The sequence below is a fragment of the Drosophila sechellia genome, chromosome 3R (genome assembly GCF_004382195.2).
Source record: "Drosophila sechellia strain sech25 chromosome 3R, ASM438219v1, whole genome shotgun sequence".
Taxonomy (NCBI): domain Eukaryota; kingdom Metazoa; phylum Arthropoda; class Insecta; order Diptera; family Drosophilidae; genus Drosophila; species Drosophila sechellia.
This window is the reverse complement of record NC_045952.1, coordinates 16853961-16881916: the sequence shown is the minus strand read 5'-3', so window position 1 is coordinate 16881916 and position 27956 is coordinate 16853961. Positions and strand designations below refer to the sequence as shown.

The following is a 27956-nucleotide window of genomic DNA, read 5'->3' as shown; positions in this document are numbered from 1 at the left end:
AGGTTTATTTAGCCAAAGGCTGACGGATTTTGGTATATTTTGGCGCTTCAGCAACGGTCACACAGTTAACATTTCGTATGAAATTCACATTGCATTTCTCTTTAGAATTAATAAAACTAAACAAACAAAGAAAGTTCTTGTCAAAAAAGCGGATTGCACACGATCCTTTACGACGAAGCTTGATTCACCCGCCAAAAGTGTTCCCCTCCGCCCGACTACACTGTGAGAAAACCGGTTGTTGACCTTCGGCAGCATGGAGCGTCGTCGCTTTAACATGAGCAGCATGTCACCCATGGCGGATTCCACGCGGATCGACGCGTCGCTGATGTGAGACACCACCTGTCCAACTGGATTTAAAGCCAATCAAATTTGTTCTCCTTTGTTTAGAAGCAATCGTCCGGCGGCCACTTTCCTGAGGGGACTGAGTCCCAAGTCGAATACCTCGCTCAATGGCACACGCACTCCGGAGCGGGCCTTGATGAATCGCTCTGTCTCATCGTCCAGCTCCATGTCGCGACAGAAACTGAACCGCAGTCAGGTCGATCCCAGGTAAGTCAAGCCTTGTGTACCATTTCACGATGTGACGAAAGTGAAATAACAAATTTCCCTACCTTTCAGAACATTTGCTGATGTGCACAGCAGCGGACTGACATCCCGGATCGTGGCCTTAAGCGAACGCAGTGGTCTGCAGCGCAGCATGTCCGCCAGCAATCTGTACAATCCCATGACGCAGCCGCGCAGAGCGCCCGGTTCCCCGTTGCCCTACAAGTCAAGGGCGCCGACACTTTCGATCACGCAGATTGCACCACCGGAGCGCAGCTTTTATTCCGGCAACACGCTGTCAAGCCTGTTGCGATCCAACTCCTTGGTAGGGTTAGTGCAAAAAACCAGCGAACAGGAGCAGCTTTCGAGAGAGAATCGACCCATATTGCACCCACCTCATCCACAGCATGAGAGCGAGCCAACTAGAAGCGTGCTGGAGGAGCTTAAGGAGATCTCCCGAAAGCGCATCAACACTGGAGTAAGTATAAGCCATCATTCATCCTGTGACAAGGACACCGGCTTACACTTGGCTTGCTTTCAGGATACGCAACATGCTCAAGACAACACGAAAAGGAGTTGCCAGCGAAGCTTTGACTTTGTGGACCATCACCGTCATCAACAGCAAATACATCATTTGCAGCAACAGCAAAATCAGTCCTTTAAAAGGCAACGAGAGCTGACGGTATCGGTTCCGCTTAGGCATCATTCGACATCTTTGTCGGCTGCTCCTCCTGCATTGCAGCATATGCACTCGAATGGAAACATCTCCCCAACTCAATCTCCGGAGCAGGTGGCCAAACGGCGCAATTGTAGCTACAGCAACGACATCGCTTCCTCGCTGAGTTCCAGTTTCCGTCACAGCAACAAGAGGAAGCTGTTGGACATGCGAGAAAGGTTTCAGCACAGCAAAAACGACACACTAGCTAGTGGAGGAAGCTCGCCTGAGAACTCGCCCGAAAATGTGGCCAAAATTCAACGTAAAGTTGATGCAGAAGCTGTTAGCAAATCAGTGAGCATGCCCGTCGTTGCTGTGTCGGCAGTTCCTCCTTCACGAGCCATTTCGGCACCTGCGATTCAAAAGGTAGTTCCGCTGGTGACGGAAAAACCTAAGCTTACACTCTTCAATGCGCGACAATCTGAAACGCAAGTGGAACAGCCGCGGCACGATTTGAGTAGCCCGGAAGTAGATGCCGGCGAATATGCAGGCATTCAGTTCGTAAAGCCTAAGCAGCAGAATTCCATGCTGGCCGCCAAGAATCCTAGCTTAGAACGCACTCACAAGACCAAACTAGCCATTATGCTAAGTGGATTGAAGGGCGAACTGTACCAAGGTGAGCCGGACGAACTAGACGCCCCAGCGCCAAAGTCAGCGGCATCGCCTGCAACGCTTCCTACTCCCATCAAGCCCATCATCATAGCTCCTGTAACCACATCCACAACGGCCGTTATTTCCACCGCAACCATATCAACTGCGCCCAGCAAGCCGGTAATACTAAGTAACCAGGTTATAAAGCCGGCAGATGTGCCAAAAACGATTAGCACTGGCTCAGTGCCCAAACTTGTGCTTGGTAAGCCTGCTCCGCCCGCTAAAACGGAACAAACACCACCAAAACCCATCGACAAGGTCCCGGCAGGACAAGCAGATATCCCAGCCAAGTTTGAGCTATCAACCAAACCCGTCACTCCAGCAACATCAGCTCAACCACTAATCAGTTTTGGCACACCTAAATCCACAGCCGCACCATCATTCTCATTTGGAACTGCAACCAATACCTCTAGTAGCACTACTACCAATACTACCAATACTACCACATCAAAGCCCATATTCTCGTTCGGACAAACGCCTGCTAATGGTCCAACAGTAGGCGGCCTTTCTGTATTCAAAACTGACACACCAGCAACAACTTCGGTTAGCACAACTAATCCTGGGACACCGGTTACATCTACAATTACTTTCGGAGTGACACCACCCAAAACGACGACTACAGTTGCTCCGACTACAACTGTTTCGCTAAGTTTCGGCCAGCCGAATTCAGCAACTTTAGTCGCCACCAGTAAGAGCACCACAACAGCCACGATGCCATCATTTGAAGCAGCAAACACAGCGGTGAAACCGATGTTTTCCTTTGGTAAATCGAACAATTTGAGTTCAGGAACTCCGACAAACAAAGGGAGCGATGCAGCTGCCGCCAAGCCCGCTCTATTCAGTTTTGGAGGTACCACCACTCAGCCAGCTGCAGCTGCAGCTGCACCGACACCGGTATTCGGAAGTCTATCAAAACCCCTAGCCGGAGGTTTTGCATCGCCCGGGGCTAACAAATCTGAGACAACTAAGCCTGGCATCTTTGGCAATTTGGACAACGGACTTGGAAACGTAATGAAGCCACCAGCTAATGTAGCAGCCACAACCGCCGCCGAGCTTCCCAAGCCATTTGGCTTCGCAGCTACAACAACCGCTGCTGGCGGAGGATCAACTGCCACAAATCTCTTTGCATTTGGAGGGACGGCCACTTCAAAGGCAGCGGAACCAGCTCCAGCTAGCCAAAAAAACCTTTTTGGACAAAATGCAACCACAACTACGCCCTTTGCATTCGGAGGAGCAGCAGCAGCCATCGCAGGTAAAAGTGAAAATAAGGACAACAAACCATTTGCATTTGGCGGAGGTGACAACAACGCGGTAGCCAAGCCAAGTGGAGTATTCAGCTTTGGTGGCACGGACAAGAGTGCACCACCAGCCTTCGGCAGCGGAACAACATCGGTAACATCTGCCACAGCAACACCGACAAACAACACCTTTGGGTTTGGCACGGCTCAGAAGCCTGCAACACCCATGTTCGGAAGTGGATCAACGCAACAGTCTTCGACACCGGCAGTGGCAGCCACTAAACCTTTTACATTTGGTGGTAGGGCTCCGCAGGCTCCTACTACACCGTCAGCATCTCCAGCTTCTGGAGGATTCTCGTTTTCCGCTGTTGCGGCCAAAAATACTACGGCGCCAACAGCAGAAACAAATATGTTTGGCAGCCCCGCCAGCGCCAGCAAGTCAAGCTTTAACTTTGGAGGAAACACCGCCACCCAGGCGCCGGCAGCAGGATCACCAGCTGGTGGCTTTTCATTCGCCGCGGCCATTAAGAAGGAAGATCCTGCAAGCACCAATATGTTTGGAAGCCCCAACACCGGAGTGGTGAAGCCTAACTTTGGCTTTTCAAGCACCAATCCAACTCCAGCGCCTACCTTTGGCGGATTCGGTGCTCCAGCAGCGGCTGCACCAACAGCAACTTCAACTAATCAGAGCAAGCCCTTTGCATTTGGGGCTAGCACTCCGGCTGCTGCCCCCAGCGCAGCGCCCTTGGGCGGCAATCTGTTTGCCAACGCAGTGTCTTCTACCCAAAACCAAACGAAGCCGCCAGGAGTCTTCTCATTTGGTACGGCTAAGAGCACCGCCGGCACCACAGCCGGCAATGCCCCCTTCTCGTTTGGAGGCGCATCTGCTGGCGGCATCGCCTCGCCGCCCAGCAATCAGGGCTTAAATACCGCAAAGCCATTCAGCTTTGGTGGCGCTGGTGGCACTCCAGCCCCGAATGTCTTTGGGAGCCCAGCCCCTGCTCCGCCAGTAAGCAATCCAGCCGGGGGGTTCAACTTCGGCGGCGCTAGTCCGGCCCAGCAGGCGAATGCCGGCAACATGTTTGCCCCTCCCACACCGGAGGGTCGTCCGATACGAAAGGCCACTAGGCGGCTGCAGAAATAAGTCCGCTTCAAAAGTAGCTCAAGAGATTGCTAGTTAAATCATTACATTTACCGAAAAGGGAATGACTAAAAACAAGTAGTAGGCAGTCTGCTTTTGTAATATATAAATATTAATCGACTCTGGTTCGTTCTGTGAAATGTAATTGACAGACTTCTTAAATTGTCACTAAAGGATAGCTAAATAATAATAAATAATTTATAACTATTATAAGGAACGCAAAAAAGCAAATAAATGTTATCAAATCGAATATGAAGATTTTCAACGTATAAACGCTGAATATTTCCCCGTGCCTGATAAACTAAAATAGAAACGCAACATTAATTTCATGCTTGTATTCTTTACTTTTATTAAAAGTTTTTGAACTCGCTGCCTTCCTTTAATCACCGCGTTTAAGTTTTGTGTGTTGGTGCATATTTGTGTTGCTTTCTCCAGGGTTTCACTAACGCATAGAACTTTCGTTTACAATGTGGATTGAAGTGTGTTTGTAAAAAAATAATAACTTTAAAATTAATTAAATATATACCATGGGACGTGGGGGGGTGTGTGTGTTGGTGTATTAGGTGTGTTTTACATAAAGTATACTAAAATTAAGTGTTAAAGCAAAGTGGCTGCCCTTAAACGAAAATTAAAACGCATAAATGTACAAGTTGCTTAAAGGGAACATTAAAATAGGCATTATTTGTTAAGTTAATTAGGGGGTACGTTTTTTAAAAAATAAATTACAATTTTCCTTTGCCTTGCCGCCAGCTGCATTGGATTGGTTCGATTAAAGTACAGAGAAGGAGATTCCTTGTTAGAAGAATGGACCGAATAATGAACAAATTTACGAACTTTGCGCGTAATAATTTATATTTGTATATTATTAATCGATTTATAAGCTAAATACGTAGGTAATGTGTATTGTATTATGTATATGTAGACGTTTTAATGTAATGCATATTTTCACAAGTGTTTTTCTCTTTTTCGTTTTCTTGAGTTTAAGGACACGCAGCCTCTCAGCTGCCTTCGTTAATTTTTGCTTAGGTTTCGCTTGCTTATTTTGCATACTTTTTGCTGGCTTTCATTTCGTTTTATTATTATTTTTTTAATACAAATAAATGTAACTAAATTTAACTAATTCTCAGCGTGATCTCTTTTCCAACGACTTGTTGGACAAGTTCTTTGTGGTCATCCCTCAGTTTTGTGCTACAAACAGAAACGGTTAACAGAAAGAGTATACGGAACTCGAATAAAACTTGACGTCTTTACGATATCAAAGGGAAACATCCTATAAACAATTGATTTAGACAGGCGCCGTCCGAACGGAAGGCGCTCATATGTATGCGTATTCTATAACATAAAGATACAGACGTGGTCACGAATCCAGAAGTTAAATGTTACAGTGGAGTCCGAACCGATAAGTTAACTAATAAATAGCTACGGTAAGTGTACACATAACATATAATATTGTGGTAGGTAGTTAAAGGTAGTAGTAGTAGGTAGGCTACGCAGCTGCCCTTCTCCTCTCCGTCACACGTAGTCCGTTCTGTTGGTTATCAATTAATTATATGTCGGAAGCTGGCGCAACTCACTAACATTGCTTGATTGTGTTGGGTTTCTTCGCTTAGGCTTACAAAACTTACTCCATAAATTATATATGTAAATAAATTGTTGTAAAGTAGTGAATATATTCATGTATGTATATAATCGTACGAAAAATTGTTGCGTTCAGTGTCAAGTCAGTTTCAGCTTTGGATCTGGCCCATTTCTGGCAGGGATTGGCTCTGCCCATGGCTTAAATGACATCTGGTCTAAACATTTCGCTTTAGTTCATCCCTATCGCGCGTCACTGGCGTCACTCCCTTGCTGGCTCCTCACGCCGTGGCATTGTTCAGTAGCTGCAGTTTGACCTTGAGCTCCGCGAATGTGGGTCGCTTGGCGGGATTTAGGTCCCAGGCCTGTCGCATCATTTCGTAGATCTCCGGTGGACAGCCCTCGGGTGCTTCCATTTTGTAACCCACCTCAACGTGCTTTACCACATCGGCTAATGGCTGCACAATGAAAACTTGGTTAGTCACATCTGAAGTAAATGCCATTGATATCTGCACTTACAATTCTGGGATAGGGCACGCGTCCAAAGGAGTAGATTTCCCATAGCAGTATGCCAAAGCTCCACATGTCTGATTTGTTGGAAAAGCGCTAAGTTGACAAGGATAAAATACATTAGTTGATATGCGCAACAGTTTGCTGGTCAGTCATCTTAATTTTACCCCATTTTTAAGAGCCTCTGGAGCCGTCCATTTTATGGGCAGTTTGCCAACGTCAAGATTGTAGCATTCCTCGCGTGCCAAACCGAAATCCGATACTTTAGCCACGCAATTCTCTGATATAAGGACATTGCGTGCTGCCAGATCGCGATGGACAACCTTTTTTGCTTCCAGATACTCCATACCAGAGGCAGTGTCGCTAATGAGTAAGGTTAATTAGTAAGCATTCAAAACAAAAATTACAATATTGCTTACTAGGCAAAAATGATTTGATCCTTTTTGGTTATGTGCTGTCGTCCTCGCGATCGCAGGTAATCAACCAGTGATCCCTTACTCATATATTCCGTAACCAGATACAGATGCTTGCTGGTGAAGACAAGGCCGATGAACTTTACCAAATTGTCGTGCTCCAGCGTGCTAAAAAAGCATTTCAAGTTGGAGTTGGTGAGATCAGTGAATCAAATGAATGATCTGTAGATTAACTTACGTCATGACCGAGGCCTCAGCCAGAAACTTCTGCACGGCGCCCTCGTCCTTCAGCATCTTGACGGCCACCTTCTCGTTGCGTAATATGCCCAGCATCACGTCACCGAACTCGCCCTTGCCGATGCTCTCGCGCAGCTGCAGCTCCGCTTCAGGGATCACCCAGCCCTTGTCCACGAAATCTTTGGAGTTAATGCAGAACTCTTGTTTGCCCAGCTTTGGCAAGCATTTAATCAGCTGGGTGCACAGTCCATCCGCATCCGCCTCGTAATGCTGCAAAAATAAACTGGTTAAATATGTTTCGTTGGCATCTTCTGGTGTTACCTACCGCCACTAGCTGGCCCAAATTCTCAAAGTATTCCTCGTCGTCGATGGTCAACTTGTTCTCTAGGTACTTGACCCGGTAGTGCTCAACCTTGGACTGGAAACAAACGCAGAGCGTGTAGTCGCCAGGGAAGTTTGTGGACTCGCGAACCAGGAACAATCCGTCCTCACGGGGCTGCAGCAGATGCTCCGCCTCATCCCGCGTTATGCTGCCATGGAACCATGGCATAGCGTTCAGTTTAACCTCGCACCTGGACCGCCCTTGCTGCGGTGCCATCGCTGTGGGCGAGAGGGAAGCATGGTTCATGGCAGTGGTGGAGCCGCTGGACCACGCGCTGCTCGCATTCACCCCGCTGCCTGCCGTGACTCCATTAATGTCGAAGCTGTGCAGCGAGGTGGACATGCCCGCCGATCCGCTACCACTGACGCCGACCACTGCCGCTGGCTGAGAGGCCTGCGGCGGTTGCGGTGCTGTGTGCAGTAGCATATTGCTGCCATGCTGGCTGCCACTCAGCGCCAGACTCTTTGGCGGCAGCGCTCGCTCGGCGCCGTGCATGCCCATTTGGGCTGCATTCAGGGAGGAGGACATCAGACCCGCTCCACCGGGCGGACAGTTGGCCAGCAGCTGGAGATGCTGCTGTTGCTGCTGCTGGGCAACGACGGCCACTGCGGCAGCGGTACCGGCAACGGACTGCGATCCCGCCGGCTGAACGGCGGCGACAGTGGGGGCGGGTGCAAACGTGGACAGTATGCTGTGAGGCGCCTGCTGCTGCTGCTGTTGCTGCTGGCTCGTCGTCTGTTGCTGCTGCTGCGTCTGGTTGGGGGACTTGGGCGAATGATTGCTGGCGCTGCTGATTAAATTATGACTATTAAGCGCATGCGATGACAAATGCAATGCGGCTGCCGCGCCCGCCTGGATGGGGTGCTGCAATGGAGGGCAATGTCAGTAGAGCAATTTAATAAATTTGAATATAGCTTGTTTCGCATACCACATTGTTCTCGCGATGGTGGTGGTGGTGCGGCGGTATGCTGGGCGGCACAATGTGCGGCTGCGACTGGCTGAGTTGCTGCTGGTGGAGCAGTACCGCCCCAACCGCCGATCCAGGCGCAGCTCCCGAGGAACCCGCTCCCAAAACCACATTCGGCTGGGGGGCAGGACGCTTGTTGTGCCGCAACGGTGCAGTGGGTGGCATCTGGTGACCGGTGGTCTGCAGGAACCATGGATCGCCAGCCGTGCTGCCCGTTGTCGCTGCAGCGGCCACCGTCACCGAGGGCTGCGAGAATCCGCGATGGTGTCCGACGACCGTGGTTTGTCCGTTCTGCGTGGCAGTCGCGTGGCTGTTCATAGCCTGGCCGGTCGTCGTGGTTGCCCTCTGCTTCCTCAGCAATCCCTGCTTGATCTCAACGGTGATCAGATCACCCTCGCCGGACGCTTTTCTCGAGATCGCTTCCTTCTCCTTATGTTTCTCCTCCGGTTTCGGGTTGGGCTTCTGGCTCTTCTCGTGGCTGCTTTTCCTGGGTTGTGCCTCCTCGTCTGCAAACCAAAAGAAACCAAAATGAGTACAAACATTAGTCTTTTTCTGTTCAGCATTATCAATTGATGATGTTATTTTTATAGGCTGATAATAGAAGGCCAAAAGCATCTAATCTTATCACAGGTTCAGGTTCAGGTTCACAGGCACATATTGACAATGTTATCTGCATTAATTATATTATTTATTCGAATAGCAATCAGCTGGCCAAATATCTAATTTCTTTTATCACCCGCACACAATTATCAATGGGGATATATAGATATTTTCTCCATTTCTGACATAACTTGGTAATTTGAATATCGAAAGTGTCACGATATCGATATCAGACAAAGTCATATCCATTTAAATTCTCTTTTGCAGTTGCCAATATAAATCTTTGGATATCTGGTTCCCTTATTTAGATAGACGCATTCACCACCAATCGAGCTGTTTTTTTGCTGTATAGCCACCAAATCAGTTCCCGTGATCGGATGAAGGCCAAACTCACGTTTATTTAATCAGTCAGTCAAGTCAGTGGACAAATAGCAACGATTACATAAGCGCGACTGGGATGCGCAATGCTAATTGTTGGTCAACACACTCAAAAACGCAGCTCAGTGACTCAAATGGACACAAATGGCATGTTAATCGGGTGAACCGCGCGAATCCGCTCGCCAAATGTAAAGCATTCGCATGTGACGGGCATAATAATTAAACCCATTTTATTGGGCACTTTCAGGCTTTTGGGCTACTACTGTGTGCCTGGACACGAATCTGGATTAGGGATGAGTCAGTTCCATGTCGCTTTAAAGCTACCCGCACATCTGTACACGCAAAGAAATTAGAAGGAAATTGGCTAAAATCCAATGTTATATTTAAAAATGTTCGCGTTTATCTGATGAAGGATTTGCATCACTTTCATCCTGTCTGTATTTGTGAATTTGAATTTCAAATGCAGTGCAATTAAATCAGTTTCTGCGATGAGTGCTTTTTGGCCAAGCCCAAAATGCTACATGTTCATCCAATCTTTTTACTTTACTTGCAATTGCGCTGTTTTAGGCAGTGAAGCCTCTTTTCAGGCGCTTAATTTCTTAATTTTATGCAAATTTCATTAGCGAATCTCGCTCGCTGGGCGGAAGCGCGTTTTGCATATTAAGTTCTCATTCTGGGACGTGAATTTATCGTGGGAGTGGGGCGAAGTCGAGGCGTGGGGATTGTTCAAATAGCGACAGGTTGACGGCAGTGGAGGAGGAGGCACGCGCAGGTCACTTTACCGCTCTCGAATGCCACAGACCTTGCCCGTAAATTATTTGGAGCCACATCCGCCATTCGCAGCAACCTGAAGTTTCGGCTATCGCTCCAAATTGGTTTGCCATGACTGTTCGAAAACGAGAATCCAATCTGGAATTGCAGTCGGTCGGTCATGCAGTCGTAGTCGTAGTCATCGCCATTCGTCAGCGGCTTCCTGTTCAGCGGAGTCGGAGCTTTGAAGTCACACCCCGAGACAATAGTCTTTATATTTGCGTACTGGCCGCATTTTGTTTCAATTGTTCGGCAACAAATGTGAAATTCAGCGCTGCTGAACAAAGAAATCTCCAAATGCTTTTCAGATTTTTGAACATAAAGAAACAAATATTGAAACCAGTTTTGATCGTCAGTCAGAACACTTAAGTGTTCTAATAAGAAGCCTAATCACTTAAGGCAATAATTATTTAAAATGTACTTCATGTATTTAAAGATACTTTTTGCACATTTGTTATATCATCTTCACTGCAGCACGATAGTGGCATATATTTTGAACTTGAACAATGTACGAGGACTTTGCTTCTTCAACCGCGACCTTGACTCCAAATAAGTGGAACAGTCATCCTTATCCCGAGTAAACCCCTCAAGTGTGAGTCAGCGGAAGCAAGAAATCTTATTTTTATGCCGACAAATATAAAAAGAACATTAAGAAAACCTACAGATATTGAGAGCTGGTTCAGTAACTGAATCTTCATGGAGCTACCAATGATTAAACCATCCATATAGACTGCAACGAGATGGTAATCACTACTTCCCTTTATAAGAAAGTGAAAATACCCTCTCTATTAGAGTACAACCACTGGGTAGAGTTATTAACGTAAAAATCATCGCTGGGAGTGATCCGTAGCCATTGATTAGTCAACGCCGGTGACAGGCCAATTACAGTGTTCCCCCGGACCTGTCGACGTTTACATCAGCGACTTTGCATGTGCGTGCTAGGCAGGTACATAGTACATACTCGCTGATATCGACAGGTGTTGCCACACACCTGTTGGCTTCGCCGTGTGTAAATAATGAGCGGAAAAAACAGCGCAGCGTTGTTCTTGCAAAATGCCCAAACAAAATCACCACAAAAATAATTAATAAGCACTTTACTTTTTGGCTAGCCAAGATTTGTAGACGCCAGTCGAACATAAACCAACTCGGGAATGCGTAAACAAAGAAGGTAAATAAAATAGTGGGGAGTGGTGTGCCGAAACACGCTCCTCAAATATAAATCAACTGTTCTCGAATGAATAAACATATTGTTTAAAAGACTCAAAAACGAAATAATCATAAAAATGCAAAAAGCCCAAATTAACGACACCGATCTGCCGGACATGATGAGTGCAAAAAAAAAAAAAGTGCTAACAATAAAATTGAATGATTCATTGGCAATTGGCAGTTCAACGCACAACATGCCGTGCGGGTACGAATACTTTTGCAATGCACTGTGCACTGGTTGTGGGTGTTGAGCAAAGGCAAAAGCAAAAGTCAAACGAAATGCGCAGTAATCCGACTGTCCCGATGAGGTAATACTAATTAGGCAAAGCCGCGAAAATGCACTGCGCAAAATGTGTCCGAAAAGGAGAACTATTCATTTGGATATTGTACATCGGCTGAGAAATCTATAATCTATAAGTTAAATACGTCAGCTTGTTGTGCTGCATTTGTTTACACTCCAAAGATTCATTCGCATTTCACTACTCCAGTTGAAATTGGTTTGTAACGCCCAAGTAGTTTACCTAAATTCCAGAAACAAGTGAGTTGGCTAACGAAAGCTCTGTTTGCCAGTAGATCCACCCTTGGATGGCAAGAGTGAGTGATGAAATTGTATCTGAGTGAGCCGGAGATATAGGAAAGGAAAACAATGCAACACCTTTGAAGCCAACGAGCATATACGTGAGAATCTTTTGTATTGCTTCCTTATTGTTTGAGTTAGTGCAGAACACACACAATCCGCAAAACTAACAAAGGAACATTAGACTTCTATAAAGCCGTAGTCATAAGTACTTTCGGAGGGATATAGCTTTTGTTTGGCAGTCATAAAAATAATAGCCAAATTTTCAGTGTTAAGTAGTAAAAACATTTATAATAACTATCTCGTATGCACCTCCTTCTATGATATCTAACTTATCTCATCTATGTGTCTATCCTTTATTTGTTTTATTTCTAATTGAAACTATTTGCCCAAAAATCAATGTCCAACTTGAAAAAATAATGCAAAATAACGCAACACAAGGTGCGATTTTTTATCACCTGTGCCTTGCCAATTTCCGTGAATAATTGCACTACAACATGGCGTGGCATTAACATAAATAAATACATATGTACATATATATATGTATATAGAGCAACCAGGGGACCAAGTTTCCGACATTCTCACAAGCTTTTCTCTTTAAGGGGATCTGCAACGACAGGTAAATACACACGGCAGACAATCACTCCTGCACAAAGTCAGTCAACAGTTGCCGGCGGTTCCTGGGCCATTGTGTTGTGTTGGGCCACCAGTTGGAAAGTGCAGGCCCGAAGAAAGAAAGGAAGGTAACCTTAGTCAGTCAGTCAGTCGCTGGGTTGTGGGCCGAAAAGGGGAGGGAAATGGGAAAATGTGAAAATGGGAAAAATGGGGGGAAAATGGCATGAATGGAACGCGAGGCGCTCATGAATGGCGTGTGATGGTTTTCGCCGGTGCCCAGAAATTTGCATATCGCATGCGAGGCGATGAGCAGCAGCAGCGGCGGCAGCAGGAAAACCGCAAGCAGGAAGAAGGAAGCCAAGCCTACACCTGTGCAGAAACACAGATACATGTATCTGCTAATTACACGGTTAGCTGCCCCATGTGGTTGACCCTGAGCGAAGCGGAGTGCTGTTTGTGCACCAGAGGAACCCTTCTCCTTCTTCGAATCTCCACGGGTCTTGGAGCAGCCGCAATTGGACACCGCCAGTTATTGCCCAACGGTTAGAACATAATCCAATACCCATGCCCAATGTCGAGGGGCTCGAAACCAAATCTGCGGACCGCTTGCAACACCAGCCGCAACAATTGGGAGCAGGGCTGAATTGCTGACTGGTATGAGATATGAATTTGTGCGGGTTGCACAAAACTTATTTCAGATACTTAAAGGGAAAGAACGACCAGAGTTTTGGAAACAAAAAGCAACTAATCAACTAAAGTAGTTCAGAGTATAATGAACAACTTATATAGTTTGATCCGTGTTGATATCTTGATATAGTTACGTCTTGTTTGGATTCCTTATAATATAGATCTAGTTATCTACTAACCGAACCACTCCTCCGAGCTGGCAATGGGTGGCAGCGAGCGGGAAGTCTGCTGCCCGTTCTTACTGTTCCGCTCCCTGGAATTTCCCAAGGTTCTGTCTTTGGTTTGTTGGAGCTCTGTTTTGGCTTTGGATGCCTGGAACTTTCGATGTGCACACCGCAGGAAGTTCAGCAGACGTGCGTCGATGGGCGGGGAGGATTCGTGCTTGGCCGGTGTTGCGGATGATGTGGTTGTAGTAGGAGTATTCCTTGCTGGACCAGGTGCATACTTGTCGCAGAAGTAAAACTCACGCCGACGAGGAGGAGCATAGGCAGCGCTCAGGCTGCTGCACAGCAGGATGGGCTTGCGACGCGCACGGGAGATCACCTGACCACCAGTGTGGGTGGCGTGGGTGGCCCCCTCCTTGTGGGTGACACTGCTGGCACTGCGCGTTAGTCCCGAGCCCGAGAGCGTGGCTGCCGCAGCTGCCTCCCTGCTCTGCTTGCACCAGTATATGTCCTTGCTGCCAAAGTAGTAGCGTCGCCTTGTGTCCTGCGCACCCGATCCTCGTTGACTCCGGCCCACGGATCGATTGGATCGCTTGCTGGCACTGGACGCCGTCTGGCTGCCACTGCTCGTCTGCGAGTTATCACTTTCGTTGTTCGAATTGGATGGAGAGGCGGATGCGGACGCGGGTTTCAGCACCCGTTCCAAGGATGACGATCCCGTGGCGCCTGCTCCGCTGGGAGAAGGCGTGGGCATGAGGTACGAGTTGGACTGAATGAACACTCCATCGCAGGTTATCTTAATTGTTGTCACCATGTTCCCGCATTGCGTTTACTTTCGTTGTTCAGTTCGCTCTTTTAGTGGTTTCTAGTTCTACCAACATAAGTTCTGATTTTGATGGCGCAAAAACCTCTGCTTAAACTTTAATTGTATGCTCCTACAAAAGACCTTTACAAATTCTGGTTAAACAGAATAAATTCTTTCCAATACTTTCCAATTGGTTCTAATGGATGCCATTGTGAGTGCCCAGTAGCAGATAGTACAAACATAAAAATTCGCCATTTCAGCCTGTTGTAGAACTGAAATCGAGGCTAATGCCCAGTCCGTAGTGGACAAAGTCGGGCAAATTGTTTTCTTTTCTAATAATACTAATTAAGGTTCTGTAAGCGCTTCGATTTGCCATCGGCCAGCATCGACGTATCCACAATGGGCAACTGGGCGGAATCGATAGATAGATAGAAAAGACCAGGGCAGATAATTGTTAGCAAAAAAAAAAAGCGCAAATGGAAAATTTCTAAAGAGAAAATTCAAGCTAAAAAAAAACAAAGACGAATGGAATAAAAGCACGGCCTGGTTGGTAAAGGTTGAAAACTAGAAGAAGAAAAAACCGAGCTACGTACAGAAATTGACTTCATTGCGAGGAATAACTAAATAATAATAACAACTCTTTGCCATCTATATGTTTGTTTTTATTTTTTTTTTACTGGCTTTTGGCTAGCTTTTTCCTCAGCAAGTCAATTCGCCACATTAACGGTTTGTCAGCGGCTTACTGAAATAGTCGACAATGGCTGGAGTGCTCCACAAACAGCGAAAAATGCTGGTTGGGCCAAATGCTGGTTCGGCATTCCATGTTGGCTTATTTCTCTGGGTTGGGAAAACACGAACCAGCCGCCTGAATTGAATTGGAATTCACTGGAGAGCTCTGGCTACTTATTGTGCAAATAATTTGGGCGTGGGAACCTCGCAGCCGACGTCGACTGCGCAGTGAACTAAGCAAAACTATTGTCTATCTCCTAAGGACAGGTGGCAAATGTTGGGAAAGTTGGCGGGGAAAAGATATATTTCTGCACTGATAATGCCATTTAGTTGTAAGCAGCAGGCTTTCAATTACTTGCCCATCTTACTGGGATATAAAGGGGCGGAGGAGAGGAGGGGGTATAAGTTTCTATCTTTAAGATATCATAGAACTCCCAAATATTTTCCAACTCTCACTGCAACTTCACTTTCTTGAACATTCCTAGGTAAATGTGAACTTACAATTAACTATGCAAATGAGCCAGAATTGGGCACGTGGAAAGTGATTGCTTATCATGACCCACAAAGGAACGGCGGCGGCCAAATGAAATTCTCCACACGATGGAGTGTTTCTATTTTTCGGAGTGGGAAAAGCGTTCGGTCGTCGCCCAAAGAAGCGCACCGCACACGGAAGACAACGAAACTAATTAAATAAAACAATAACAGAATTATGTATGACACAACGAGTTTGTTGTCGCCGCTGACGAAATGCAAAATGAAAAGCCACAAAGTCGAATCAAAATAAAGGCCAAAAAAGTCTAAACCGTTGACTGAGACTGAGACAAAGTGGGCAATAAGCGAGGAGAAAAGCCAAAAAAAAAAGAAAAACAGAAAAGCTAAAGACAATGGTTCGGGTTTTTGAACCTGGTCGAGATGCGTAAGTTTGCTGGTCCGGATATTCTCGAAATGGGCGTGAATTTTGTGAATTTTGGAGCTGCGTTTCGAATAGGTTTTATCAAAACCCCGCGGCAGTGCCTGTTGCATATATCATTTTGGCAAGCGGAGAGTGAAAGTTTCTCGAATGAATACCCTCCCTCCTTTTCCCAAAAACTTGGAGCAAAAAAAACCAAATAATCCGCAATTTAACTTGAGACAAAGAGCATTTAGCATTTGCTATTGTTTCTGACCATTACGGTGGCTTAATTAATAAATTAATTTTTACAATTACTTTAACGTGCCTGGCACGCATTACAAGAAACGAGAGAAATGAAATGCGCCATTTGCTTTCGAGTGTTAAGTGTGGGCTTTGGGGGGTTTGGGGGCACATCTTTGGCCAGTTTGGGGGTTAAGCTCGTCTTCACTTGTGTGCAGTGAATGGCAAATTGAATAAGTGGATGGAAAACACATAACCGAAGTGTACGGAGTCAAGAAAAACATTAGAAATTGTTTCACGCGTCTGCTGCAATTGTATTTGAAGTCTTTTTTTTTTTTTTTTTTTTGTTTCTGTCCACTTTCACTTGGTCCAGCCAGCTTGGAGATACCAATTTCAGTGAGAGATTCATGCAGGACGACGCTTGGCGGATTAGTTTCTCAGCTCGGAGAGCGTTGGCAAAAACTAGTTACAGTTTAAGGCCCCGGTTTTGCTTTTTTCTTTTAGTTTTTTGTTGGCCGATTAGAGCGGCGATGACTAATGCGCTGGAAAATTGAAAATGCCCCGACACGCCAGCCTACAATGTTTTCGAATTTGCAGTCTTTATTTTTTTCCGGTTTTTATTTTGTCAAAGTCGAGTGTCTGCACGTCGCCAAATCCAAAATTAGCGTGCAAATCGATTGTGCAGAGGGTCTTTTATGCCGAGTGATTCATGCAATTTCGAGATCAGCTGCGGTCGATCCACCACAGTTGCATCTGCGATCTGCGATTTGGGATCCGATTAAAAAGTGCAGTTAGAGAGCGAGCAGAATGGAAGAATAAGCGAAGAAATTGCAGTAATGGGAACTTGGCGGCTGGGGGAATTCAATCCACGGAGACCTGAGAAAACAATTAGCACTATGTGATTGAAGTTGGCCCAGAGCAAAAAAAAAGAAAAAACGTGGTAATCGGTGAGGGGAGGGAAGTGGCAGTACAGTAACATGCTGCCAAGGCACTTTCATTCGAGACTTTCAAACAATCAAATATGCAGCCGCGACGCGATCGTCTTCATTAGTTGCACACGAAAAAATTACACGGTTAGGCGATGAGCTTGATTTCAAGTTGAAGCGCTAAAAACTTTGAATTTAAATGATTTTAGAAAGGTGGTCAATCAAAGGCCACCTTGTGCAAAAATCATTGGGCAACCAAAAAGCCCTTTATTAATTTAAAATTAATTAATTCGGCATTTGACATGGGTTCTTATGAAAATCCTAATCAGATTTAAATTAATTGTAGCAGACTAACTACATAATTAATATAAATCTAAGCCTCACTTTGACCAGTAAACCCTAAAACCAACTTAAGTTTTGCCCGTGCATGCCTTGAGCAACTTTGAATTAACCATGGACACAGTCGAAACACTGATTGCTACTAATGCCCGATACATGTGGCCAAAACCCATAATTAAGCGGACATCCCAAACATGGCAAACAAATCAAACACCAAATACACAAAGGTCATTGCGCCACCAAATCTCGAATAAATATGTTCAAGACATGCTGATCTTTTCAGCGCTTTTTGTTTCACTTTCTTAGCACTTTGATAATGATTTGCATTAATCACTTCCTTGGGCCGAAGCCGAAAAACAACTCGCGCTTGTATAATTAATTATTAAATTATTACAATAGCGATATGAACAATTCGAATTCGCGCGGTATTACATCACGATCGTCTGCCTGCCTTTTGTGTATTTCGCTGATCGAATCGGCTTATCGAAAAAGGCCACTTTGCATACCGTCATAATTTATTGTTATTATGTATTGCAAAAAGCCAATTGCAATCGATTCACTCATTGGCCAATTCGCGATGAAGAGCTGCGCATGCGTGGCGAGCGATTTTATTAATATTTTTTTTTTACTATTCTCTCTATTTACTATTCGATTTTTTGAAGCAAAACGCGACCGCGCGCCTTGCCTGCAAGTTTTCAACTGAAAAGCGCTGCACGAAGTTAGCGACTGAGTCACGATAAATAAAACCAAAAACAGAAAATAAAAAGAAAGAGGGAAGAAAAAAAACACAAAATCAAGCTCCGAGTTTCAGTCGCAGAGAAAGAGAGCGCCGCTTGCCAAGCTCAGACTCAGATTTTCTTCGTGTTTTTGTGAGCCGGCTTCTTCTCTTTATCGTGCATTTATTGCATGCGATAAGACCAGTCGCTCGCATACGATCGCCCACCTGTTGCACTTTTGGCCACCGAGTCGAATCAAAACATGTGTTGCCCAACTCATTAGGCCGATTTTGGCCATTCAAGTCGCTGCTGCGGTCTTGCTTTTGGCCTAGCTAAATGTAAGTCACTCTGCGTTCCCCAATTTTTACACGGAAAAACTTAATTAAAAGTATTTAGTTTATTTAATCGCATTATCAGCGATGCCAAGCAAAAACTAAAGTAAATTGTAAGGCTTACATATATATATTTATTTTATTATATATATCAAATTATACATTCTCCATTATGTATACATTAAATTCATTTAAGTCATTACGCACAGTGCACTTTGTGATATCGGAGATTCAAGAGGCAAAACGATCGCAGTTTTGTAAAAACACAAATCCAGATACTTTGAAGGCTTGTGGCTCGTATCGATTTCCTTTCTGTTTCGTTTATTTGGTCTAATTGCCGCCGCTGGCTGTTAATTAATTCGCCCATTATTGGTCGCACAAACACCATGCCCCCCGCCCACATTTTCCCCACGACTTGTATGGCAAATAGTTTTTCTCTTGCATGTTTACTTTTCGTCTCCGTTTCCAGGCAATTTGTTGCCGCTCTCGAATCAGTTGTTTGCAGAAATGTAGACATCCAAATGTTTATTGTTTCTTTCGCATCCAGGGCTTGCAGTTCCAATTGCAATTCCAGTTGCAGTTGCACAGTTCGTGATTTTCTCCAATTTTTCTCTTTTGCATTTCTTGCATATTTGCGAAGCAATTAGCATCAAGTCGGAACCGTGCTCATGCCATTTCCTGACGTCACCAGCTCTCCCAGCGAATTTGCCTGGCGAACCCGAATGGCAAGTAGATCAAAAGGCGAGGGATGTGTGCTAAAAATATCCGCAGAACCAACATAAACAAACAAACAGATGGCAAGGAAAAAAGAAGCTTAAATATGCGAAGAAAATGTGTCCGCTGGGCAATAAAACGAGGAAAGTAATAATTTCAAGAATGCGAAACATGAATGTATCTACATATATCAACGGTTCCAGATAAAGATAAAGTATACATTTCCGCACCGCGTTCCCAGATAAACGTAAATGCATATTCCCGCTGTTTGATGATAAAATTAAATGGTCGACCGCCTTTTTTTTAATACGATTAAGCCAACGTAAACAAATCGTTGAACCGTGCACGGATTTAGGCAAAAAGACGGTAAAAGTATATTTTCGTACGGTTTAAAAAGGAAATTGAATCAGATGTTTTGGCAGTTGTTCAATAAGTCAAAAGTATATGTGCATATAAGACAGCAAAAATGGAATGCATATAAAAAGGCATTCACGTAATTATTTTAGACATCGCGAAATATGAATAATATATAATTTGAACTAAATATATATCCCCATTCACCTGCCCAGCCCTAGAAGTAATGGTTTATGGCCAATCGGAATAATTAAAATCGCAAATTCCAATTAGCATTCCAATCAGTCCCGAGTACAGTGGTCATGCAACGGCGTAATTAGCGCAAGTGAAAATGGGCAGAGAGATAGTTGTAATAGGCGCAATAAAGGGAATATTGAAGAGTGGGCGCCAAAAGTTAGTCATTATCATTCCAATGCGAAAAGTTCACGCAACACTGACCTCACACAGCCAAACTTGCTCACTCACACCGATACAGTTGGAGTATAACGCCCACGCATGGTGCAATACACAAACAAACGGGATACGTAGAACCCCGGAGAGAGAGAGAGGGTGAGGAACAGAGAGCGAGAAGGGGAGGATGGTATGGCAGTGGGTGGGGTGTGGGGAGCTTTGTGGCGCCTGTATGTGACGTCAGCGACCGAAAATTTTTGCCGACGACGCAGAAACTGACCGAAAGACAGCAACAACAGAAGGCATTACTACGAACGGAAGGCCGTAACAAAAACTACGATGCGCCACGCTTCGGTTATTGCCTTTAATTACTACTGTGGCTATCGTTTTTGTTGTACGCATCGCATCGGTCATTCATGGCCCGATTGTTGGCTATATATGAGCATTTCTGTATATAACTTCGTGTGTGCTTGTGCCTGTGTTTCTTAATCAAAAAAAAAAAAAAAAAAAAAAAAAACGACCACAACAACAATGAATTTCGCGCCGCAAAGTTGTAAAACGTGTTTTTGTTTTCGCTTTGATTGGAACCAAAATGCGTAGTATTTGTGATTTTTTTTATTATGATATTTTCGGTTTTTGCTTTCGTTTTGAAGCCAACTAGTTGACCTCAGACAACAGCATAAAAATACAAAAATAAAGACGCTGCAAATGGGCGACCCAAAAATAGGCAAAACAAATACAGTAGTAACTCGTAATGCAGACTTTTGTGCACATTTTTAATGCGTTCAAAAGGAGGGGTCTTTGTGTAAACAATCAAAAGGCTTGTATTTCCTATTGTGGCCACTGTGTCGAGTGCGTACTGTGCGCGCTTATAAGTATTTTGTTTGTCGTTGTCCATTTCGTCTGCATTTATATTTTTCATCCTCATAATGAGCCAAATGTTTATGAAATATTTGCTTTTCATTGATGGAATTGTGCAAAAGATGTTTGCAGAGTTTTTATTTGGCCACTTTTTTATTTGCCCAATTGCGCTATCCCTTTTTCGCAAGCTTTCCTTACTTTCACACCGACACACGCGCACACACGCACTCACACAACGACAAGTGTATTAAGGAAGCAGACAGCGCGACGCTGCAAAAAAGGGCGTTGGGCGGAGTCCTTAAAACGGGCTCAAAAACAAGTAGTCCCAAAACCATGCATATGCCTGAACTTACCCGATTTTCAATGATGTTTTCAGCTATTGCTGTTTTTGTTGTATGTTTTGGTTTGTTTTTGATGTAGTCGGTGGTGCTACCGTTGCTTCAGTGGTTGTTGATGTTGTTGTTATTGCTCCTAGTTAACATTCCAATCCGACGCTGCTGCGCTGCCGACGTCGCTGCCCACTCCGATGCCTGTGCTGGCGCTTTAAGCCATCAGCCACATGCACATTTCATTGGATTTATCACGCATATATATAGTAAGGTGTTCCTTAATATATATTTATAAACATTTGCACCACCGTTCCCATACGATCCGATCCGATATGAAGAATATAAATACACACAAACACTTGCACAAGCACTCTCACGCATACACACACCGACACCTGGCTGTTGGTTTTGTGGAATTTTCGATGGTATTCTCCGTATTTTCGGCCCTCCTCCGTTGATGCTGATGCATATCCGCACTTGCATCCGTCTTAGTTCATCCCACGCATGGCGTGCCAATAAAATTCGATTGCTAAAACAGTCCGCACCACGGGCGATTTTAATTTAAACAAAAAATTTACACGAGAGCAGAGCAGCCATCTTGCGCTAGTGTTGTTTAACCTTTTTGCTGGACTGCAGTGTGACCAGTCGGCCAATGTGCAGGAATGTAAACGGAGTTGGCGGAGCAGATCTGGCTATATAAAAGCTATGTGTGCTTGTGGCTGTTTGATATTAATGTTAAAGAAACAATAACAAATCACGAAAATTTGTATTTTACATAACCTCTTAATATTATATATATATATCCATATTAATCTCATCATATGCATATTCACTAAAAAACCGTTGATCAACGAATGAATTATTACATTAAAGAATTATCATCGCAGTGACATTAAAGCCTCTGGTCACACAGATCCACACGTGCAATATTTACGAAATATGCGCAATCTGAAGCTGCGATATTGCAAGGAGCTGCATGCAGTGGCTCATCCCCGGCATCTGCTCCTTCAACCAGAACTAAATGGCGGTGTCTTGGACGCATACTTCGTGGTGGCCGATAACCAGATCTACGCGATTCAGGAGTCCGGAGATGTACAACCAAAAGTCATTGCCGATTTGCCGGACATAGTGGGAGTGGAGTTCTTACAGCTGGACAATGCGATCTGCGTGGCCAGTGGTGCTGGTGAAGTGATCCTGGTCGACCCCCAAACAGGGGCTACCAGCGAGGGAACGTTCTGCGACGTTGGCATAGAGAGCATGGCATGGTCGCCTAATCAGGAAGTGGTGGCCTTCGTTACCCGCACTCACAACGTGGTGTTGATGACCAGCACCTTTGACGTTATTGCGGAGCAGCCACTGGACGCAGAACTAGACCCAGATCAGCAGTTTGTCAATGTGGGATGGGGCAAGAAGGAGACGCAGTTCCACGGATCGGAGGGAAAGCAGGCTGCGAAGCAGAAAGAATCCGATTCTATATCCATCCGCGACGAACAGGAACTAAATCAGGTGCGTTTAATCTTTTATGCCAGTATAAAGAAAAACAATAATTCGTTTGGCATACCCCACAGGATGTAAGCATTTCCTGGCGAGGCGATGGTGCATTTTTTGTTGTGTCTTATGTGGCAGCCCAATTGGGTCGCACCTTTAAGGTGTACGATAGCGAGGGAAAACTGAATCACACAGCCGAAAAGAGTGCAAATCTAAAAGATTCAGTTGTCTGGCGGCCTACTGGTAATTGGATTGCCGTACCCCAGCAGTTTCCCAACAAGTCAACCATAGCCCTTTTTGAGAAAAATGGCTTGCGACATCGGGAGCTGGTCCTTCCCTTTGATTTGCAGGATGAGCCGGTGGTGGAGCTGCGCTGGAGCGAGGACTCCGACATACTGGCCATTAGGACATGTGCCAAAGAAGAGCAAAGGGTGTACCTGTATACAATAGGCAACTACCACTGGTACTTGAAGCAGGTGTTGATTTTTGAACAAGCTGATCCACTGGCACTGCTTCATTGGGACACGCGGTGTGGAGCCGAACACACACTTCACATTCTTAAAGAAAGCGGCAAGCATCTGGTCTACCGCTGGGCATTTGCCGTAGATCGAAATAATTCTATCGTGGGAGTCATTGATGGTAATCGCCTGTTGCTCACAGATTTCGACGAGGCCATAGTACCACCACCCATGAGTAAGATCGTCCTTAAATTCGAAACGTATATCAATGCCTTCATCAGCCATGGTACCAGCTTGTGGGTATACACCTGCGATCGTAAAATATACCTGAATGAACACATACATACGTTAGGCAAACAGCTACAAAAGCCCATCATGCTTATGCCCGATGCCGAGCTTTCTGGCTTGCATCTAGCCAATCTCACCCATTTCTCGCCCCACTATCTGCTGGCCACTCACAGTTCAGCAGGATCCACACGTCTGCTATTGTTGTCCTATAGGGATAATGTCAACAAGCCAGGCGAGTGGTGCTATCGTGTGCACAGTTCTGTGCGGATCAACGGATTGGTGAATGCTGTTGCAGTCGCACCTTATGCTATGAATGAGTTTTACGTGCAAACGGTGAACAATAGTCACACATACGAGGTGTCGCTTAAAGCGGACAAGACACTTAAGGTGGAGCGATCTTATGTGCAGCTGAATGAGCCGGCTGACCAGATAGATTGGGTTATCGTCAAAGGATGTATTTGGGATGGTTACACAGGTATTTACAAACGAAATAATTTAAATGCAGTTCCTTTTAAATGTATTTAATATTTTCCTCCCTAGGTGCTCTCGTCACCTTTCGTAATCAGCATCTGCTCCATATGGATGGTTATCACATTGGCGAGGACGTCACTTCCTTCTGCGTAGTTACTAATTATCTGGTATACACCCAGCTAAATACGATGCACTTTGTTCGACTGGTGGATCGCCGCCAGGTGGCAAGCAGGAACATTGAACGTGGTGCCAAGATAGTAACGGCGGTGGCCCGCAAAGCGCGCGTCGTGCTGCAGTTGCCGCGCGGAAACCTGGAGGCCATTTGCCCTCGTGTGCTCGTCCTCGAGTTGGTCGGTGATCTTCTGGAACGTGGGAAATACCAGAAGGCAATTGAGATGTCGCGCAAGCAACGTATCAACCTGAATATCATTTTCGATCACGATGTGAAGCGGTTCGTGTCCTCAGTGGGCGACTTTCTGAACGACATCAAAGAACCTCAGTGGCTCTGTCTGTTCCTCAGTGAGTTACAGAATGAGGACTTTACCAAAGGAATGTACTCCAGTAATTATGATGCGGCCAAACAGACCTATCCCTCGGATTATAGGGTTGATCAGAAGGTGGAATACGTGTGTCGACTGCTGGAACAGCAAATGAATAAGTTGGTTAGCCGTTTTCGTCTGCCTTTGATCACCGCCTATGTAAAATTGGGCTGTTTGGAAACAGCTCTCCAGGTGATTTGGAAGGTCCAGCAAGAAGATGCGTCCCTTGCTGACCAGCTACTGCAACATCTTCTTTATTTGGTGGACGTTAACGACCTGTACAATGTGGCCCTAGGCACCTACGATTTCGGACTCGTTCTGTTCGTGGCTCAAAAGTCACAAAAGGATCCTAAGGAGTTCCTTCCCTATCTCAACGAATTAAAGGCATTGCCTATAGACTATCGCAAGTTCCGGATTGATGATCACCTTAAAAGATATAATTTGGCACTTTCACATCTTGCTGCTTGCGGAGAGCAGCATAACGAGGAGGCTCTGGAATATATCCATAAGCATGGCCTGTACACTGATGGCTTGGCATTCTATCGGGAGCACATTGAGTTCCAGAAGAACATATACGTGGCCTACGCAGATCATCTTAGGGGCATTGCCAAATTGGACAACGCCAGTCTCATGTACGAACGTGGTGGACAGTTGCAGCAGGCGCTACTCAGTGCAAAACACACTCTCGATTGGCAACGTGTTTTGGTGCTGGCCAAAAAGTTGGGTGAGCCTCTGGATCAGGTGGCCCAGTCGCTGGTTGGGCCGTTGCAACAGCAGGGTCGCCACATGGAAGCGTATGAGTTGGTAAAAGAGCACTGTCAGGATCGAAAGCGGCAGTTGGATGTGTTGCTTGAGGGTCATCTGTACAGCAGAGCTATTTACGAGGCGGGTCTGGAGGATGATGATGTTTCAGGTTGGTCATTGCTATAATGAGATAGTTGCAAGTAATAACTTCTTCCGTTTAAGCAGAAAAAATAGCGCCCGCTTTGTTAGCATATGGTGCTCAACTAGAAAACTCATTGCAAGCGGATCTGCAGCTCTTCCTGGATTACAAGCAGCGGCTTTTGGACATCCGACAGAATCAAGCTAAATCCGGTGAGGGGTACATCGAAGCGGATGTTAATCTGAAAGAGGTGGACCTACTGTCGGACACCACCAGTCTCCACTCCTCGCAGTACAGCGGCACTTCACGAGGGACTGGGTAATCCAACGAATGCTTCACTGCACCCGGCCAGAGTTTCACTTTTCCGTTGTGTTCCTCCTTTCCAGAAAGACATTCCGCTCAAGCAAAAACCGACGCAAGCACGAACGCAAGCTGTTCAGCCTGAAGCCGGGCAACCCCTTCGAAGACATCGCGCTCATCGATGCGCTGCACAACCACGTCACGAAGATAGCCCAACAGCAGCAGCCTGTGCGTGACACATGCAAAGCGCTCCTACAGCTCGCCAGTGCCGCGGACGCAGATCCCCTGGCAGCCGCACTGCAGCGTGAATTCAAGACACTGTTGCAAGCGGTGGATGCGGCGCTGGACGAGATCTGGACGCCGGAGCTACGGGGAAACGGATTGATGGCGGATCATCTTACGGGACCCAATGTGGATTACCTTGCCCTGCAGAAGGAGCAGCGCTATGCCTTGCTAAGTGGGTGTCTTGTGACAATTACAATTTCATTGCTTCGCTTAAATTGAATTTTCAAATAGGATAGACTTTGTGAAATCTCAATGTCAATTTTAAGATTCCCATATAGTGTGTACTTTAATTTTATTGAAAATCTTTTCTTTTTCAGGTCCCCTGAAGCGCTTCAAGCCGCAGCTGATTATGATGGACTGGCAACACGAGATCCTCCAGTGAATCTTCGACGGGATCATTGGATTTGCGTGCTGCACTCATCCTCCCACCAATCCGTAGTCGTCTCAGTCTCCCACTTTTGTTTACTTTCACTGCTTTAATAATAAATGTAGCATTGAAATGCTAATTGAATGTATCAAGATTAAACAAAACGAAGCGCAGTGGGCAGTCTAGTGTCAGTCGAATGTCAGGCAGCTGGTAAAAGTGGGCGACACGTCTCCACAAATTCCCTGCTTGATTGGAGATTATCGCATTTATTAGGGGGCGTCGGTTCTTGGTATTTACACTAAGCTACGCCCTTTATATACGAATGCCAGAGTGCAAAACATATTTCCCGATAACATCAATATCCTGTTGCCGCCGCTCTGGACAAGCATTTTGTTTGCCAAACAAAAACCGTAAGTGTCTTCAACCGGTTTCAACTGTACGGGATTTGTTGTGGGCGCTCGTTGTTGCCAGGTAGACGTGATATAAACTGTTCTAAAACGTTCTTGAATGGAGCTCGGAATAAGATCGATTTGAATATATTGTATATGTATGATACTTATTATGAATATGTGATTTATTCTTGCAATAACATTTTAATAACTTAGCAAGATTATGTTAGTATCCTAATCCCAACATCCCCTTTAACATTGCACTTGCACTTTTGTGTTAAAGCGCTGTTAAGAGTCGCATTCAGACATGCGCATATGCGCACACTCGCACACACTCTCTTTTACACAGTGGAACTTTATACAAATATGACAATTTTAGTGAAAAAATATAATAATATAATAAAGTTCTTTCCACTTTTTAATCCTTCTTACTGTTGATGTGTTATTTGTTGTTGATTTGACAGAAGTCTGGCCACATAAGTCAAATAATTTATCATATAGATGCCTAAATCACCCACTGTGCCACTTCTCTCTCTCCCTCTGTCTTTGCTTGCTTCGCAGCCGCAGCGAGCTCCACTCTGGAGAACACAAGTTTATTAAGCAAAAAATCGACGAACGAGTCGGACGTGTGCGCTGTTGAATGCTGGCGCTCTTTTCGCGTTCCGTTTTTTCGAGTAAACAAACACACAAAAAATATTGTTAACACAATTTTGTCTGTTCTATTGTGCGGAAATCGAGTGAGTGAGAGGGGAAGTCCACAGAAACCGCAAGCAAAAGCAACAAGCGTGTGGGAAGAGGAAATCGAAAGGGGAAGTTAGGAGTATGTGTGTGTGTGTGCGTGAAATATGGAAATTGAAAATGCAATTAATCGTGAATTAATGGCAAGCCATAGAAATCACTGAATGGCTTAAAGTGCAAGAGAAAAGTGAGCTTTTTGTTATTGTTGTCAACGCGGAAGACAAAACCGAAAAGTCTGTGGTGGAAGTTTTAAGTACGTGTATTTATTTTCGTTTTCGCAACAACAATAAGCCATCAAGCGAAGTGCTGAAATAGTCAATTTACAATTTGAGCTGCCGAGAAGTCCACATATATATATATAAAATATAAACATTTTGGTAAGTCTAGCTTGAGTCTCATTCTCTCTCTCAGCTCCGCTCTCTACACAGAAAAAATCTGGGATCACTTCGGCCAATTTTGATTGAGCTTAACATTAATCGGCATTTCTGCTAACTTTGAGTATAGTTGATAGAAATCTTAAAACAATAGATGTGTAATAATAAAAACATAAATATTGAAAAGCGTTAATATTTTTTCCTGTGCACCTGGAGAGTGGAGAGCTCGAGCACAGTGGTCAAACCCGCAAAACGACTTTCAACATCATTCGTCGCCTCGTTGTTATTGCTATTTTCGATTGTTGTTCTTGTTGCTGTGGCAGATTTGTTGTAGTTTGCT

General features: G+C 45.2%; 3 protein-coding genes across 6 annotated transcripts; 2 read left to right on the top strand and 1 right to left on the bottom strand.

The window, feature by feature from the left end:
- The first annotated feature begins 53 nt into the window (after positions 1–53).
- LOC6606799 (mucin-5AC) lies at positions 54–4933 on the top strand. 2 transcript variants are annotated; one of them, XM_032721484.1, is made up of 4 exons: positions 54–327; positions 391–549; positions 619–1021; positions 1085–4933. In XM_032721484.1, the coding sequence occupies exons 1-4, from the start codon at positions 254–256 to the stop codon at positions 4289–4291; spliced, it is 3843 nt and encodes a 1280-aa protein (XP_032577375.1). In that variant the 5' UTR covers positions 54–253; the 3' UTR covers positions 4292–4933. The 2 variants fall into 2 exon arrangements, with proteins under 2 accessions (XP_032577375.1, XP_002031596.2); XM_002031560.2 differs by having other exon boundaries at positions 388–549.
- Positions 4613–17947, bottom strand: LOC6606797 (tyrosine-protein kinase csk-1). 2 transcript variants are annotated; one of them, XM_002031558.2, is made up of 8 exons: positions 17847–17947; positions 8334–8878; positions 7349–8269; positions 7025–7293; positions 6793–6954; positions 6541–6736; positions 6383–6469; positions 4613–6321 (listed from the first exon to the last, which is right to left on the bottom strand). In XM_002031558.2, the coding sequence occupies exons 1-8, from the start codon at positions 17902–17904 to the stop codon at positions 6145–6147; spliced, it is 2415 nt and encodes an 804-aa protein (XP_002031594.1). In that variant the 5' UTR covers positions 17905–17947; the 3' UTR covers positions 4613–6144. The 2 variants fall into 2 exon arrangements, with proteins under 2 accessions (XP_002031594.1, XP_032577378.1); XM_032721487.1 differs by lacking the exon at positions 17847–17947 and adding an exon at positions 13425–14355.
- A 3994-nt stretch (positions 17948–21941) lies between these two features.
- Positions 21942–26263, top strand: LOC6606796 (putative elongator complex protein 1). Of its 2 annotated transcripts, none has more exons than XM_002031557.2 (6): positions 21942–22542; positions 22605–23745; positions 23811–25193; positions 25250–25481; positions 25550–25920; positions 26066–26263. In XM_002031557.2, exons 1-6 carry the CDS (start codon positions 21976–21978, stop codon positions 26128–26130), a joined length of 3759 nt encoding a protein of 1252 aa, XP_002031593.1. In that variant the 5' UTR covers positions 21942–21975; the 3' UTR covers positions 26131–26263. The 2 variants fall into 2 exon arrangements, with proteins under 2 accessions (XP_002031593.1, XP_032577377.1); XM_032721486.1 differs by having other exon boundaries at positions 25247–25481.
- Positions 26264–27956: the final 1693 nt, after the last annotated feature.